The following is a 16,836-nucleotide window of genomic DNA, read 5'->3' as shown; positions in this document are numbered from 1 at the left end:
GAATTAAAGCTCGCTGTTATCGTGCGCCCTGCGCGACGCAAATTCTTCAAACTCTCGCGTGCCTCGCTCGAGCTTGGCGCGTTCGCCGTTGTCCTCCATCGACGCGTGCGCTTTGCTCAAGATTTCTCGCGCCTCCTTCAGGCGCGATTCGTCGTTGCGATAAATGAAATGCACAAAGTCCAAAAAGTGGTCCGCGAATTCGGGTTCGTGTTCGATCGCCGCGCGGTAGTGCGCATCCACTTCAAGTGCCGCGGCGCCGAGCAACTTTTCCTCGCACGTTGCCAATAAATGATACGCCTGTCCAAAGTTCTCCGCTAGCTTCAGCGCCTGTTGCGCGTCCTCGACGCACGCGCCGTAATCCTTCTTCGCGCGATGCACCTTTCCTCGACTAAAATACAATCCAGGCGCTTGTCGAACCGCATTCAACGCCTCGTTGTACGACGCCAACGCGTCGTCCAATCGTCCATCCTCGTATTGATTCGACGCCAACGCTTCCCACGACAGCGCATCTCCCGGTTTCGCCTTTGTCGCGCGCGCGTAATACGTCTCCGCTCGCGCTCGATCTCCCCGAACCGCGCTCCACAGATCACCAAGCGCGATCGCCGCGTCCGCGTATTCTGGCCAGTGTCGAAGCGCGAGCTCGAAACTCTCTCGCGCGAGCTCAAATCCGCCCGGCGCGCGCCTCGCGAACGTCTCTCCCACTCCGTACAGCGCGGGCGGGAAATTCATCTTGGACGACAGCGCGGCGACGTAGCACGCGAGCGCGGTGTCGTGCGCGCCGCGCTTCAGGTGCGCGTTCCCGGCGGTGTTGGCGCGACGATGTCCGCTCTTGTGCTCGGGACATTTCGACACGTCCACGGTCGACAGCGCGGCGTGCAGGTTCGGAGGGAGGTTCGGGAGGTTCGGCAGCACCGGTGCGTGCGCGCGCGCGGTGCAGGCGAGCGCGAGAAGCGCGAGCGCGCACGCGAGGACGACGCGGAGGCTGCGCTGGGCAATCACCATGGCGAGGCGCGAAGTGACGCCGCGGACGACGGAACGTTCGACGCGAGACTCCGACGCGTGTCATCGTCGCGATGAAGCGTGATGAATATAGCTTGTGTGTGTCATTATTAATTCAACGCCGCGGCGGGGCGAAAAGATTAGAGCACCGTGAGCTCGCGCTCCTTGGTGCGAACGGTTCGGTCCCATCGCTCTCGCGACATTTCCAAAACATTCGGATACCGCGTGCCGTCGCCGCTAATTTTGCAACCCGGGGTGAACCAGAACAAAACATTTCTACCTAGTATCTCTCGCAAGTTGGCGAGCAAACCGAGCGAGTATGGATGCTCGACGACGGTGGGGATGTTGTTGTATCTCGAACGCACGCCTTCGTAGTGCTCGATGGTCGTCTTGTTGTTCACCACGAGTCGCACGTGCCACACGAAGAGTGCGGCGAGGGCGATCGTGAGCGTGCACGTTACCACCAAACATCCGATGACGAGCGAGGAAGCTTTGTAGTCGTCAAACTTGGACCCGCGCGGGTTGAAGATTTCACTCGCCGCAAAATTTCCGAGATGGTACGCCGCTTGGCACAGCGAAATCGTGGCGTAAAACAAAAACAAGAAGAAACTCTTGTAATTATAGTGCCCCACGCAGTTATTCACCCAAACACAGTGATGATCCATGCGCAACACGCACCGCTTACACACGCGACAGTGATGCGTCCGCGGCGGTTTGTGCCGTTCGCACTTTTGACAAAATCGAAATCCCCCGCCTTTCCGTTTCGCCTCCACAAGCGCGTCTCCCTCCTCAACCTTGGGCACGTAATCCCCCGGAACCCTCCCCGGATCTCTCAACACCGTGCACGCATACATAACCATCCCCAGCCCCGCGGTGAGCGCGAAGACGAGCTCCGCCAGCCCTCCCGCGCGTCCTTCGTGAAACGCGTACGTCTTCGTCGTCTCGTACACGTAAGAGTACATCCCGAGCACCAGCACCACCGGCAGGTTCAGTTTCCCCACGCACCGTCGCGCGCACGTCCGCGCGCGTACTCTTCGGTTCATTCCGACGTTTTCCGCCATCACGTTCGTCCAATCCTCGCCGCGCGTCCCCTCTCGCCCGTCCCGTTCGCGCCGCGTTATCCACCCGCGATCCCGATCGCGCGCTCGCCCGTCTACCGTCGCACGCTCCCGCACTTACAATTCGCTCCGCACTTACAATTCGCTCCGCACCGGCAATCCCTCCACGGGCACGCGCTCCCCGCGCTTCCGCACGCGCCGCGCGCGCCGCCACCGCTCGATTGCGCGCAACTCGCGTGCGGCGTTTGCGGCGCCTTGGGCGTCGTTTTCGACGACTTCGAGCCGCCGAACAGGTTCGCGAGGACGCCCATGTGGTGACGCGCGCGCCGTTCGTCGCCCGGTCGCCGGCGACGCGGAGGTCGATCGAAGCGCGCGCGGCGATCGTCGACGAGTGGCGCTCGACACTGCACGTCGACGAGTGGCGCTCGACACTGCGCGACGGCGCGCGCGATGTCGACGGCGACGCGCGGCGGCGCGCGCGTGGCGCGCGCGGGGCGATGCTCGGGGCGTCGCGCGCGCGCGTCCGGGCGCGCGCGACGGTCGGGGGCGACGAAGGCTGGGGAAGACGATGCGCTTCGAGGGACGCTGGACGCGGTCGCCGTCGCGACGCTTCGCGCGCTCGGTGGCGTCGCGCGCGACGTCGCGGGAAACGCGAACGTAAAGCCAGCGCGATTTCCGCGAGGACCGCGCGAGGACGTGGCGCTGGAGTTGGTGTACGATCCGTTAAAGTTTTTGGAACGCGCGAGAGAGGCGCACGGCGACGCAGTCGGGCTGACGCTCGCGGGAGAAAACGTCGTCCTCGTCAGCTCGCCGGCGCTGGCGAGAGCGGTTTTGGTGGATCAGAGCGAATGTTTTCAAAAAGATGGCACGGCGTTCTTTCCTGGATCGTCGTTGGCGGGGAATGGGTTATTGGTGAGCGACGGCGAGACGTGGGCTCGACAGCGACGGTTGAGTAATCCGGCGTTTCGCAAGGCGGCGGTCGAGACGTACGCGCGGTGCATGATTGAGGTAGGTGAGAGGTTAGTGAATAAGACGTGGTCGAGGCGGGGAAGGCGGGACGTGTACGCGGATTTTAACGATGCAACGTTGGAAATTGTGGCGAGTGCGTTGTTCGGGGCAGACGTCGTCGGTGCGAGAGCGAGTAAGATTAATGGTGCGATTAAGGATAGCTTTGAATTTTTTGGTCGGCGAGCGGCGACGGGAATGATTATTCCCGAGTGGGCGCCGACTTTTGATAACGTGCGGTACAACGATGCGGTCAAAAGACTCGATGAGGAGGTGTACAGTATCATTGCCAAACGTCGTCGAGCCATGGCGAGTGGAGAACAAAATAATGAATTGGACTTGCTCGATCGTTTGTTGCTTGAAAAGGATGAGAACGAGGGTGACGGCAACGACGCAACGGGGATGTCGGACAAAGCCCTTCGCGATGAGCTCATGACACTCATGGTTGCGGGACAAGAGACAAGCGCAATTTTGTTGTCATGGGCGTGCGCGCTCATCGCTGAAAGGCCATATGTGGGCGATAAGATAGCCACCGAGGTCCGACAACACTTGAAAACCAAGGAAAATGCTGGCTCGTCGCTCGATGCGAGTGATTTCTCGAAACTTCCGTACACCGAAGCGTGTATCCTTGAGACGCTTCGCATTCGCCCGCCAGCTTACATGGTGGGTCGATGCGCCGCGAGAGATGTGGAGCTTCGATCTGATGTGTTCATTACGAAAGGAACCACTGTTCTGATCGCTCCGTATCTGATTCAAAGAGATTCGCAGTATTGGAACGACCCCAAAGCGTTCAAACCCGAACGATGGTTGGTGAAAAGTCCGTATTCGGAAGGAACGTTGGCGCGCGATGCGTTGAAAAATCTCGGACCAAATGACGCATACTTCCCGTTTGGAGGCGGCCCTCGCGTGTGCATCGGCACTGGGTTCGCTATGATGGAGAGTGTTCTTTTACTCGCACTTATTTGCAACGCGTGCGAACTACGTCTTCCCCCGGGATCGAGCGCGCCAAAGCCAAAAGCTTTGATTACCCTGCGCCCGGATGAAATCAAGCTTGACGTCGGACCGCGGCCAAGAAGCGTCTTTTAACCTATTACTCAATTACAACGCTGTTTGTAACTCTATACCTAGATCTAGCTAGCAGCTACCAACTGTTCAGTTGGACGACTCCGACGGATTTTGCGCGAATGTGATATTGCGTTCGAAGCGCTTCGCGAGCGTTTGACGATCCTGGATTTCCGCCGATCCATTCGCGATAGAGCGTCGACACATCCGCCATCGGTCGTGCGCGTGCGTTTTCCCTATACGTATCATCCAGTCTGTCGATCAATTCTTTGTTCGCAGTTCCCTCGCGCGCTGGGATTTGACCGCCGCCATTCAAGCATCCCGAAGGACACGCCATTATCTCGACGAAATGGTGCTTGCTCTTTTTTAATTTGATGCTTCGAACAAGATTTTGAATGTTTCTGAAACCATACGCGACAGCCACGCGTAGAACAGCTTCACCATTGATCGTTAGTGTGGCCTCACGCATGTCCGCGTTGCGCATCTTGACCCAGTCAATCTCTCCAGTTATCGGAGCATTGAACAACTCCGCCGCCGCGCGCCGGAAAACGTACTCGGCGTATCCCCCAGATCCCGATACCGCCGGCGCTGCGCACACACTTTCTGGTGCTTGTTCGTTTGTGCTCACGAATGCGTCAAAATCATTTGCCGGCGCGTCTCTCAAATGGCACAAACCAGCCTTTTCTAATAACAAAGCCACCTCGCCCGTCGTGAGCACGACGTCGACATCCTTGACACCGTCGCTCTCGAAATCATCGCGAGTCGCCTCGAGCTTTTTGTCGTAGCACGGCATCACGCTCACGTGGTACACGTTATGTGCTGGTACGCCAAGTTCGCGCGCGACCGCGCTCTTCACAAACCTTCCCATGATTTGCTGCGGACTCTTCGTCGTTGCCATGTGCGGCACCGCGAGTTCGCCGTGCGTCTTCTCCGCGTAACACACCCACCCCGGACACGCACTCGCCAACATCGGCGTCCTCGCGCCGTCTCGCATCCACTCCGTAAACTCTGCAAACGTCTCCACGAGCGCTATATCCCGACTAAATGACGTATCAAACGCCCTCGCCGCGCCGAATCCCGCCTTCAACAGCCCGCCAAGCCGCGCGCGCGTCTCCTCCACTCCCAATCCATACGCCTCGCTCAGGCTCATCAACGACTGCGGGCTGACGCTCGCGACGACGACGCTCGTTCCGTCGCTCCGCGCGCGCGCGCACGCCTGTGCGAACTCATCCACGGATTGTTGTTCCAGCAGCACGCTCTCCGCGCTCGTCACGCAACCGCTGCACGCCAAGCAATCGCTCAGCGACACCTTCAGCGCGTCGCCCTGCGTCATCGTCGGTGTGAAAGTCGACGTTGGCTCGGCATCCACGGCCATGGCGTCGTCTTCGCGCGGTTTACGTCGACGCAGGGCGACTTCGCCGGTGGAGAAGGCGTCTTCGGAAGACGCGCCGACGGCACCATCGTCGTCGAGTTTGAGCTTACCACCGTCGAGAGCGACGACGCAGTCCTGCGAGGGGGCGATGAAGTCGTTCAGAGCGTCGGGCGCGATCTTCACCGCGCCCGAGAACATGACGCCGCGAGGTGTCGTGTGGCGCGGCCAACGAAGGATGGGTGGGTGCTCGGCAGTACTAAAACGTGAGTGAGTGTTATTGCGAATGTTTACTCTTCTTTCGGGCGTTCACGGTGGATTGGCAGTACGCTCCGATGAGATTTTTGATTTTTTCCTTGCGCTTGCTCGTCATGAACGCCTTGGAGGTGTCGTTGACGCCACCGGAATTGTCCAAAATTTTCTCTACGACTTTTTCTTCGAGTTTTTTGCACTCGGCTTTGGTGACGATTCCTCGTTCGCGCTTGTCTTGAAGCTGCTCGTGCACGTAATGACGCACTTGCTTTCTGATTCTAGCGAGATAGTCGTCAAGTGAAATTTCTGGTGTCTCATCGTCATCGTCGTCATCGTCGTCATCGTCGCCATCCGCAGCCTTGCGCTTCTTGTTCTTGGCGCGTTCACGCTTTGCGCTCGCTGCGTCGTTGAATGAGTCAAACGATGCGATGACATTCTTCTTAGACATGCGGACACCAGCCGTCGCCGCGATTTCAGCTTCGCGAGCGGCGCGCTGAGCTTCTTCGGCTAAACGCATGGCTTCCTTGACTTGTTCCGCCGCGCGTTCAGCCGCTTGTCGCGCCGCGAGCGCGGCTTGGCCCTCCGGTAAATCGTGCGCAGCGCTTATCATGGCATCACGTTTCGCTTGAATTTCCTCAGCGGTTTTCACCGGATCGATGACGTGTTTGACTTCGATGGTCTCTTCTGCATCGTCGTTGGCGACGTCCATTTGCTCGACAGTGGCGTTCCCAAGTAACACTGCTGCGCCGAGGTGCGATGGCTTCTTTCGCACCGGCACTACCTTCTTCTTCGTCTCCTCCTCCACGTCATCAATCGGCGGCAAACCAGCAGATTTACGGCTAAGTGCCTGCATCCACTTGTGGCCGCATTGACGTGCGAGTTGACGGACGCGTCCGTCTTGGTGCGTTTGGAAGCGATTCTTGAGCGTCCTCGGGATGCCGCTCGCACGAAGCGCGGCGAGATCTGACGGAATCACCAACAACAGCTCCAACATGCGCCTCATCAGCACTAAAGTCTCCGATGTCTTCGCATGATTCTTCGAATCAAGCATCCATTCGTTGAGAAGGGCCAAACCCTCGTGCTTCAGCGCCCAGTCTCGGCGATCGCTTGCGCTTACGTCATCAACCAAAGCGTTGATCATCGCTCTTCGGCCCGGAACGGTTCTCAATTTCAACATGACAGTGGCGAATTCGATTGGAACGTCAACTTTTTCGCCAGTTTCTACCGCAGACATAATGCGGTAAATGATTTTTGCCTCCTCTTTACCCGCATCGGCGAGGTAATCTTCTTGCGCACGTCGACGATACAACTCGCTCGGATCGATGACGTGGTCGAGCGCGTTCTCCTCTTCATCCAATGCGTACTCCACATCGACGTTACGCTTCGCGATCGCCGCGCGCATTTCATCCAAATTGAACACTTCATCGTGCACCTCTTTTCCGCGAGCGATCGCCAGCGCTTGACGCGCCGCACGCCAACCGGTGAGCATCGCACCGCCAACAGTGTCTGGATGTTCCTTACAGGTGTGTTCACCCGCGAAGAGCACGCGTCCTTCGGGCTTACCCAAATCGTCGTAATCAGAAGCTCCCTTCGAGCCAGTGGCAACGTAGGAGTACGATCCTCGCGCATAGGGATCGGACTGCCATCGAGTAACGAGAGATTGCTTCAAAGGAGGCATCTTCGACGGATCTTCCGGGAAACAGATTCTCGCCAGCGTCGCAAGAACAGATTTCACTATGGACTCCGAACCTTCGGTTTCAGCCGATTTCGCGGCGTCGCCGGCGATGAGAGAGATCAGCATGGGCTTGCCACTTACTGGCACTAAGTTCCAAAACATAAAACTTCGCCCGCGATTCTCTGCACTATCGATGGCGGAGCCAAAATAATCAACCGATTGATCCCAAAACGCCTCGTCAAATTCAAGGATAACTTTGTTCAAGTTTCCGTAGCCGAGACGCTCAACCGCGCTCGACTTCATATCTCCGAGCGGTGGGCTGAACTTCACGTCACCAGCCTTGAGACAACCAAGCGGGACGGTGACGACGACGGAAGCACCTTCAATCTGCTGCCCATCTTTCGTTTCAACGACAACGCCGTTTGCATCGTGACGCACTTCGGCAACAGGCATACCGAGACGAACATCAAGACCCTCCGCCAGTCGAGACATGATCGTTCCATAGCCACCACTAACCATGCAGTGTGCACCGCCGAACCCCCCGAACGTCTCGTCTTGGTTCCAGTGTGGTAACGAAATATCATTCAACGATGCGCTGCAACCGTACTCAAGATTAGCCCAGTGCCAATCGAGCAGGCGGCGTTCGGTCTGACCCATTCGAGCCGCCTGCTCGGTCCGTACAGCGGCGTGTGTCTCACTATCATCACTGTCGTTGCCGTCGTCTTGTACGAGCTTCAAAAAGTAATTCTCCGTCGCCTCCTTCAAAGCCTCGCCAAGCGAAGCGCCTATCATTTGGCTTTCCCCGCCCGCATCCACCTTGGCGCGAGCTTCATCCATGACCAAGTCACGGATGCGCTCTACTTTCTCGTCCATTTCCTTTGAAACTTGTTCACCAGTCTTGGTGTCGTACAGCGGACAGCCTTCACGAAGTTCGACGAGATTCAAGCCCAGCTGTTTGGCGACGACGCCGCTGGGATCAGCGCGAACGCCGAGCCATGGCATCCCAGTGCGTTGCTTAGGATCTTCACTCACGCCAGTGACGATTGACGCACCCAGATCTACGGGAGCGCTGAAGGTTTCTGAATCCGTGTACACACGCCCTCCGACGCGATCACGCGCTTCAAGAACGACGACTTCGCAACCTTGTCGCCGAAGCATCGTCGCCGCTGCGAGACCGGCGGGTCCGGCCCCGATCACGATCGTCGGTCGCGCATCCACAAGGGCCGGTCGCGATGGAATCTCAGCCATCGTAATCGTCTCTCCGGCGTCATCGGCGTCGTCCTCGACGTCCGCGAACTCGCTCGGATTGGCCAAAAACTTTTCAATCGTCTCGCGAATGACTGGTTTAAACTCCTTCAATCCAACACCCATGCGCGCCTCGAGCTTGTGACGAATCGCCTTCTCGGTATCCACCGTTAAATCCGCCGATCTAAGCACCGCAATCAACGCTTTCGTCACCCGCGCCTCTGTCGGCGCGTCCCCATCCTTCGCGTCCGCGTCCGCCTTCGTCTCGGCGTCGCTCTCGCGTTTCGCCGCCTCCTTGAAGATCCCATAGTTTATCCCCCCGTTCTCCTCCAACCACCGAAACAAATCCACCGCATACGCCACGTCGTCCGCCTCGCGCGCCCCGAGCGCCCGCGCGACGTCTTTTTCCTCGAGCGCCGTCCCGCACGCGCCGTCGATCGCCCATCGCTCCAATATCGCGTTCCTCATCCCTAGATACGCTCCCTCCGCCATCGCTCCCTTGGCGCGATCGCCGAACGCCCGCGCTTCCAAAAACGATATCCGCACGTGATCCACGCCCGCGTGCGCCGCCGCGTGCGCCTGCGGCGGTGGCAATCCGTCTGGGAATTGCGAAAACTCGTCATCGCTACCGTCGTCGTCCGAGTACAGCTCATCGAGGACGAAGCGGCTGTGTCGCCGGCGAAACGCGAACTTTGCGCGCGACATCGCGCGTCGCGTCGCTGGGTCGAGCCGCGATCGACGCGCGCGTCGCACGATGACGATGAACGATGAACGATGATGAAGACGAAGACGATGTCTCTCGCGTCGCGTCGGAGAGCCTTTGAGGACGCACAGCGCGACGCGTCGACGTTGATCTCGCCGCGAGCGACGCGCGCGGTCGCACGCGCGCGCGCGTCGCTCGGCGCCGCGCGCGAGGCGCGCGGCGCGGCGAAACCGCCTCGGGACCGACGCCCTCGACCGCGCACTCGGTGAAACTGGCAAACGAAATGGCGCGCGGACGACGCGAGGATGGCGCGGATGCGTCCGCGACGACGTCTGCGCCGAAACGAGAGCTTTACGAAGTGCTCGGGCTGGAGAAGTCGCCGAAAATCACGGGCGCGGACGTGCGCAAGGCGTATCACAAGTTGGCGAAATTGAACCACCCGGACAAGGTGTCGGGCGACGACGCGGCGAAGGAGGCGGCGAAGATGCGATTCCAAGAGATTGGACACGCGTATAGCGTGCTTTCTGATCCTGAACAAAGGAAAGAGTACGATGACATCGGGATGAAGATGTTTGAGGAGCCGGGGGTGTATGATCACTTTGAGGCGGAGCAAGCGAGGATGATGTATTGCGAGGCGCTCGGGATTCGAGAGTGCGTGGTGCGGGAATTGTGGTGCGATTTAGAAGAGTTGTACAGTGGATGTGTGCGACGAGAGGGGGTTATGGTGCTTGGGGTAGATGAACGAACGCGTAAGGTGGTGCAGAAGAGTCACGTTTTCACCGTGCGAGTGCACAGGGGTTGGCGAGAGGGGTTTGAGTTGAAGTTCACGCCGAGCGGGAACGATTTGCAGTCCGTGATGTTTGTCATTCGCGAACGACCGCACGCGAGGTTTGATCGCGTTAACGATGGCTCTGACATCGCCACGTGGGTCGCGCTCGAGCCACGGCAAGCGGTGAACGGATGCGTCATCACTACCCGCAGCATCAGCGGCAGGGAAATTAAGCTCGCAGTCAAACCGAATTCGCACACGATTCGCAAAGGAGAGGAGAAAGTCATAAAAGGCGAAGGTTTCCACAAACCAGGGACAAACGAGCGAGGGGATATGATCATTTATTTTCGAGTGATGAATAAAGTCGAGGCTTACTTGATGCAAGGCACCGGTTGGCGTATGAAATGGGTAAAGCGCATCGCCATAGGCTTGAGCGTTTGGATCGCGCTCAACTTGGCTGGCGAAATCCTCATCTACTTCCTCGAAGATATGCTGTTGTTGTCGAACATTCCTGACGAGTTCCTACTTGACCAGTTCCCAGCGCATTACGGAGAATTCGATACCTCCGCATGGTGGCCGAAAGTGAAAATTCCCGAAGCGCTCGTCTCAGAGCATTTTAGAGTCTCGACAAGCGGCGGTTTCCCCCACTATCACATGTCCGATGTACCATCTCGTGCGTTGTTGCGAGCGATCGTTCAGGGCGGGGTTTTAACGAGACCTAGACGATAGACAATAGTTGATAGCAATACAAACATTCACTTATCCATCAAATTTGAAAAGTCGGACGCGAGCTTCTCTGGGGTGTCTTCATCTTCACTACTGTCAGAATCCGACGAACTGTAGAACTTTTCGGCTTTTGCTTTCGGGGACGGTCTCGGCGGACGAGTGTACGATTGCACCTGCGGTGGCTCGTACGACGCCACTTCTGGTGGGCGTCCTGCCGGTTGATAGTGGCCGGGCGTCTGATTGTAAGACGGTGGCGGCGCTGTACGCTGCGCGCTGGCAGTATTGTCAAGCTTGGCCGCGATACCCTTTAGTGTCCCAGACAACCAGCCTTTAGCAGACTCCATCCCAACCTTTACCTTGTCTTGCCAATCCTGAGCCTTCGGATTCGAAGACGTGTTCCCGAAGCCGGCGTACCGCGAAGACGCACCAGAGCCGAGATTTGAGCTTCCGTGAAAATACGATTGCTTTGGTGAATAAGATGGTTTCTTCTTCTGTGGCACGGCGTACACAGACGAAGAAGCATCTTCTTGCGCGCGGTTCGGGTTCACAAGCATGCGTTCGCGCGCTAAAGCTTTCGCCGCCTCGCCCGCTTCTCGCATGCGTCGCTCAAGCTCCGTCTCATTGTCGTTCGCCGATGACTTTTCCTTCTTCTCCTTTTTTTCCTTCTTCTCCTTCTTCGACTTCTTTTCCTTTCTCGCCGCTCCGCTATCGTCGAAAAAATCATCCCCACCACTACTACTACCGAAACCATCGAATGGATTCAACGTCTTCAAATCACTCGCGGAAGAATTTGTCGCCGCGTCGCTCGTCATTTTTGGCACGTGCTTCTTCCCAGAGCGCGGCGGAATGGGTTGACCAGACATCGCCGCAACGACTTGTGCGCGCTCTTCTTCCGTCATGTTCTTCAAGTGATACGTTCGATCGTCTTGACTCGCACACTTTTTCAGAAACGCCACCCACTCGTGCGGCGTCAATCCGTGTAAAAACTCCCCTGCCTTCGCGCCTTTCGGTAACGGCGGCGGTGGCGGCACCCACCCGTCGTCGTGATGCACGTACCGCTTGCTCACCAATGACCCTTGTCCGGTGGATAAGTCGTACCCACCCTTCGCGTTCGTCTTCCCCGAGCTCTTCTTCCTCTCGTTTGTATCCTCAAATTGAAACAACTCCGACGACCCGCTCCCGCTCGGCTTTCTACCCCCCTCTCTCCCCTCCCCCGAGCCTCCACCGCTCTTCAGCCCCTTTGGCTTTTTCCACTCCTTCCCCTGCACCGCACATCGCACCTTTTCCCGCCACGCCTGCGCCGCCGCGCTCTCGTATTTCACCCGCGCGCTCGTCCCGCGCGCCGTCCCATACTTTTCCAAAAACGCATTCATCTTCTCGTTACTCGAGCACCGCATCGACGCCAACTGTTCCGCGCTCCAAGAGTCCATCGTCGCCGACCGCACGAAGCTCACGTGCACGCCCAGCGATCGATGGACGCCGCTGCAGTTCAGGCAGAGGAATATCCCGTGGTTCACGCTCGCCCAGTCTGGGTTGTGCGTCGCGCAATCCGCACACGTGCGGTTTTCAGCCGCGCTCATGAGCGCGTGCAGCGTCTGTCGCGCCTCGGCGTTCATCTTTTCCGCGCGTTTTCCCCTCGCTCGCGCTCGCGCACGTCGCGCGCGCGCGTGTGCGGCCGCGATGATTGTTCGAGCCACCGGGACAACACCTCGTCGAATTGAATTGTGCCGCATTCGACGACGCACGGCGCGCGACGACGGCGACGGACGTCCGCGACGCGCGATCGACGCGAAGAAAAGCGGCGCGCGCGCGATCGAACGCGACGACGGCGGAGAAACGCGACGCGTGAAAACGAATTGCGGCGATCATGGCGGAGGTCGCGCGAGACGATCGGTCGCCGACGGTGGGAGGGAGTAACACGCTGTCCATGGACGTCGAGGTCGTGGATGGAATGGTGCCGAAGCACGAGTTTGATCGAGCGATCGAAGCGGCGCAGCAGGCGCTGCGAGCGAAGACGGCGTCGAGTCAGCAGATGCTGGCGCAGGCGTCGAGCGCCATGCGCAACGCGCTCACGGCGCTGTCGCTGAGCGAACAAGAGGTGGCCAACTTGAAGGCGACGGTGAAGGAGCTGCAAGAGCGACCGGCGGAAGGGACGAATGAAATCATCGAACGCGAGCGAGAGGAGCTGAGACAGGCGCAACAGCGCGTGGCTGATTTGTCGTCGGCGTTTCGGCAGTTGCAGGGCGAGGTGGCGCGCGTGCGATACGAGCAGGAGGGCTTCGACATGCCGGTGGCGATGTCGTTGCCGGTGAAGATTGCACCGGAATTGGCGAGTCGAGTGACGGTGATCGCGCAGCTGGTGATGCTGGGGTACTCGTATGAGGATGGGGAGATGGCTTTGGACGCGATCAGGGTGAATGACTTGCACTTGGCGCTCGAGTGGCTTGAGGGAAGACACGCGACGAAGTCGCAATTTTCAATCAACCAGCGACGCGCGGCGGAGTTGGATGACGAAACAAAAGCGCGTCGCATCACAAACACGACAGAAGAGGCGACGCAAGATCGTACGCGGAGCCACAAGCCTCGACCGGCGGCGCCTGCGCGGGCTTTGCGCGCACCGCCGACTCAGGGGCCAGATAGAGTCGAGGAGGTACGTGTCGTCGCCCGCAGCGGAACTAAAGCTACGGTGATGCGTCAGCGGTCAATGATGAGCACATACGACGCTCGAAAGCGCGCGGTGTCGTCGATGATTTGTATGGCGATCAAGCCTCCTGGTGTCGCCCAAGGAATGACAAAGGAGGACTCGGAAGCGATCGCCCAACGTTGCATCGAGGGACTAGCGCGTCTCGCGCACAAGAGCAGTGCTTTTATGATTCTCACTCTTGGAGGCAATCGATGCGCTTTCGACTGCTTGAAGCTCTACGAAACGAATCCCGACGTCGTCGTCGCGGCTTTCAAGTTGATGCGAGCACTGGAGAGCAATATGTCCACGATGATGCACATCAAAAAGCAACAGCGCTTCAGATTGCTTCCCAACGCCATTTCGCACGCGACTGGTCTTCATGCCGGCGAAATTGACATCGTTGGCGAAGGGGCTCATGCCTTGTGGGCATCGAATACGTTGGGAGGAAAGCTTGCTCAAGAACGTTGCAAGAGCTCCGGATTTTTGCGTTACGTTAAGACATCACTCAACGATCTGAAGATCAAAGAAAAGGATCCGAACGCCAAGTACCGTCACAAAATTGTGGGTATGCTCTTATCACTTGCGAACGGCAACAAGACCATGCAAAACTTCTTGGTAAATGAGGGTTATCGCGCGATGATTCGCAAGACACTTACCGAAAATCCTTCACTTTCGTTTGCCGGCGAGTTTTCGTCCCTCAAAGATTGGATCAAAGAAGAATACGAGTCGCCATCTTTCGCTCCCGACGATGAAACACCGAAAGCACGAACTCCAGGAGGACGTGATGCTAATGAGTCGAACGATAAACAGTCGAAGAAACCGAAGGATGATCGCGAGAAGAAAGTTATTGAACAGCAGCAGAGAGCGTCAGCTCTGCGCTCACACATGACGGCGCGTGGAATCACGAAGGAAGGCATTTATTTCGCGAAGAAAAGAGTGATTATGATGCTATGCAAGATTGCTCTTAATCCTCCAGGCTCGGTTGCTGGCGTGTCGAAGGCGGAAAGCGAAGAAATCGCTTACCGCTCCCTGCTCGCATTGGCGCGGATCACGGAGAAGGGATGTGCATACCTTGTTCTCACGTGCGGTGGTCCTCGCACGGCGGTGGAGTGCTTGCGTTACTATTTGTACAATCCCGACATGATGTATGCGTGTATGCGTGTCTTGCGCGCCTTGCTTACGGATCCAAGCACGATGATGCGACTGATGAAACAAGTGCGTTTCAAGATCTTGCCGTCTGCAATCATGGACGCAGTGGTGCGTCACTCAGATGATCTGGAGATGAAAGCTGAAGCAGCGCACGCTCTCTGGGCGTACACCGGTGTTGGTGGTAAATTTGCGCAACAGAATGTCATGGATTGCGGCCCGCAAGTCATGGATTTCCTCAAAGAAGGGTTGAGCCAGGCGCGCGCTGACGTTGGATCTAACCAGTATGTGTCGACCATTCGCAAGTTTCTCGGATGCATTCTTTCCCTTGCAAAAGACAACAAAGAGATTCAAGACCAACTGGTTGAACGTGGGTTGCGCAGCGATGTGCGAAAAGCACTCAGCGAAAATCAAGGCATTTCCTTTCACGGTGAGTTTGGTTCGTTGCGTGATTGGATCAGAGGCGATAGAGGCGGTGCGAAATCTACCTCTCGAAGTAACCCCGTATCCCGGACGGAGCGAAACGCCGCGGAAAGTGCGCTCGAATCCGGGACGCAAGAGGATTCTCAACTTTCAAACGATCATATTAAGGCGCAAAAGTTATTTGCACAAGCCTCAGAGGACGAAAGCGCGTTGACGCCGGCGCCAAAAGTGAGGACGAGTGCGCAAAATCAAGAGGAAGACGAACGTCAACGATCCAGACCAGATCGCGCTGAGACGGCGCCAAAAGTGAGGACGAGTGCGCAAAATCAAGAGGAAGACGAACGTCAACGATCTAGACCAGATCGCGCTGAGACGGCGCCAAAAGTGAGGACGAGTGCGCAAAATCAAGAGGAAGACGAACGTCAACGATCTAGACCAGATCGCGCTGAGACGGCGCCAAAAGTGAGGACGAGTGCGCAAAATCAAGAGGAAGACGAACGTCAACGATCTAGACCAGATCGCGCTGAGACGGCGCCAAAAGTGAGGACGAGTGCGCAAAATCAAGAGGAAGACGAACGTCAACGATCTAGACCAGATCGCGCTGAGACGGCGCCAAAAGTGAGGACGAGTGCGCAAAATCAAGGGCAAGACGAACGTCAACGCTCTAGACCAGATCGCGCCGAGACGGCGCCAAAAGCGAGGACGAGTGCGCAAAATCAAGGGCAAGACGAGCGTCAACGCTCTAGCCTCAATGACGCAAATTCATCGCTTCAAGCTATTCATTCTCAGTCTGGTTTGGATGCTTTTGACACCCGAGGTGCGGAGTCAAAGTCGGCTAAGCAAGATGAGGTTGATGATGGGAAGCAAATGAGCGCGCTGCAGCGTAACTTCTCTGGAGAGAACCTGCATCAAAGTGGGGAAGGAAAGTCTTCGCATCTTCGTAGTAAGCAACCCAGTTTTGGAGAAGTGAAGGAACGCAGTAAACATGAGTGGACCATAAACGAAGCTATTTCGGTTTTGAAAGCACGTGACAGCAGAATGCACGTTGAAGCCTCTGAAGCTCTCGCAAACATGTTCTACGAGGAACCAACCGTTGGCATCGCAATCGTGCTGAATGGAGGCCTTGCTGCTTTGGCGCACGCTATCACTATTGGTGATGCGACTTTCTGTACTGGTGCCTGCGCGCTAATTCACATGCTTACGTCGAGTAACTTGACGCTCAAACGCTGCCAGTCGGACGCATCTGTTATCAGTGGCGACATGTTCAAGGCCATCTTAGACGCCATGTCGAAGTCTTCCAGCAACATTGAGTTGCAACAGTGGGGCGCCACAGCTATTTGGGCGCTCGTCAAGGAGAATCATCGCGCTAAGGTGGCATTCATGTTAGTTAAGACCAACCAAGGCGAATCTTCGCTAAGAGTCTTGAAGAACGCCTTGAAAGATTTCGGCGCCGAATCTGAGGGCATCACGCGCGCCGTCATCGGGTGCACACTGGCGTTGGCGCTCAATTCGGTCCCATCTCAAAAGGCCATATCCGATCTTGCGATGCCATACCTTATGTTGGATATATTAGCCAAGCATCCACAGATTTCGTTCCGAGGTGAATTCGATAATCTCCGTGAATGGCTTAGAGATAACTCGTCGCGCAAGGAAGAAGTTCACCGCGACGTCTCGTTCAACGAACGGCACTCAAAGAAAGATTAGCAAACGAAAATGTAAAA

General features: G+C 57.2%; 9 protein-coding genes across 9 annotated transcripts; 3 read left to right on the top strand and 6 right to left on the bottom strand.

Moving 5' to 3' along the window:
- Window positions 1–3: 3 nt before the first annotated feature.
- OSTLU_14685 (predicted protein) lies at window positions 4–1,002 on the bottom strand (the record flags this gene model as incomplete). The annotated part of the gene is made up of 1 exon (XM_001416672.1): window positions 4–1,002. One exon carries the CDS (start codon window positions 1,000–1,002, stop codon window positions 4–6), a length of 999 nt encoding a protein of 332 aa, XP_001416709.1.
- A 137-nt stretch (window positions 1,003–1,139) lies between these two features.
- Window positions 1,140–2,042, bottom strand: OSTLU_34299 (predicted protein; the record flags this gene model as incomplete). The annotated part of the gene is made up of 1 exon (XM_001416671.1): window positions 1,140–2,042. One exon carries the CDS (start codon window positions 2,040–2,042, stop codon window positions 1,140–1,142), a length of 903 nt encoding a protein of 300 aa, XP_001416708.1.
- A 110-nt stretch (window positions 2,043–2,152) lies between these two features.
- OSTLU_30691 (predicted protein) lies at window positions 2,153–2,441 on the bottom strand (the record flags this gene model as incomplete). Its single annotated transcript, XM_001416670.1, has 1 exon — window positions 2,153–2,441. Exon 1 carries the CDS (start codon window positions 2,366–2,368, stop codon window positions 2,153–2,155), a length of 216 nt encoding a protein of 71 aa, XP_001416707.1. The 5' UTR covers window positions 2,369–2,441.
- A 66-nt stretch (window positions 2,442–2,507) lies between these two features.
- Window positions 2,508–4,148, top strand: OSTLU_30690 (predicted protein; the record flags this gene model as incomplete). The annotated part of the gene is made up of 1 exon (XM_001416956.1): window positions 2,508–4,148. One exon carries the CDS (start codon window positions 2,508–2,510, stop codon window positions 4,146–4,148), a length of 1,641 nt encoding a protein of 546 aa, XP_001416993.1.
- Window positions 4,149–4,203: 55 nt separating this feature from the next.
- On the bottom strand, window positions 4,204–5,694 carry OSTLU_33837 (predicted protein; the record flags this gene model as incomplete). The annotated part of the gene is made up of 2 exons (XM_001416669.1): window positions 4,204–5,537; window positions 5,607–5,694. The coding sequence occupies 2 exons, from the start codon at window positions 5,692–5,694 to the stop codon at window positions 4,204–4,206; spliced, it is 1,422 nt and encodes a 473-aa protein (XP_001416706.1).
- A 76-nt stretch (window positions 5,695–5,770) lies between these two features.
- Window positions 5,771–9,370, bottom strand: AOX2 (amine oxidase; the record flags this gene model as incomplete). The annotated part of the gene is made up of 1 exon (XM_001416668.1): window positions 5,771–9,370. One exon carries the CDS (start codon window positions 9,368–9,370, stop codon window positions 5,771–5,773), a length of 3,600 nt encoding a protein of 1,199 aa, XP_001416705.1.
- Window positions 9,371–9,651: 281 nt separating this feature from the next.
- On the top strand, window positions 9,652–10,866 carry OSTLU_30687 (predicted protein; the record flags this gene model as incomplete). Its single annotated transcript, XM_001416955.1, has 1 exon — window positions 9,652–10,866. One exon carries the CDS (start codon window positions 9,652–9,654, stop codon window positions 10,864–10,866), a length of 1,215 nt encoding a protein of 404 aa, XP_001416992.1.
- Window positions 10,867–10,892: 26 nt separating this feature from the next.
- On the bottom strand, window positions 10,893–12,531 carry OSTLU_30686 (predicted protein; the record flags this gene model as incomplete). The annotated part of the gene is made up of 1 exon (XM_001416667.1): window positions 10,893–12,531. The coding sequence occupies exon 1, from the start codon at window positions 12,477–12,479 to the stop codon at window positions 10,893–10,895; it is 1,587 nt and encodes a 528-aa protein (XP_001416704.1). The 5' UTR covers window positions 12,480–12,531.
- Window positions 12,532–12,730: 199 nt separating this feature from the next.
- On the top strand, window positions 12,731–16,819 carry OSTLU_30685 (predicted protein; the record flags this gene model as incomplete). The annotated part of the gene is made up of 1 exon (XM_001416954.1): window positions 12,731–16,819. One exon carries the CDS (start codon window positions 12,731–12,733, stop codon window positions 16,817–16,819), a length of 4,089 nt encoding a protein of 1,362 aa, XP_001416991.1.
- Between the last annotated feature and the right edge of the window lie 17 nt (window positions 16,820–16,836).

The sequence above is a fragment of the Ostreococcus lucimarinus genome, chromosome 3, assembly GCF_000092065.1.
Source record: "Ostreococcus lucimarinus CCE9901 chromosome 3, complete sequence".
NCBI lineage: Eukaryota > Viridiplantae > Chlorophyta > Mamiellophyceae > Mamiellales > Bathycoccaceae > Ostreococcus > Ostreococcus sp. 'lucimarinus'.
Note: the sequence above shows the minus strand (reverse complement) of the source record. Positions and strands in the feature narration are given on the sequence as shown.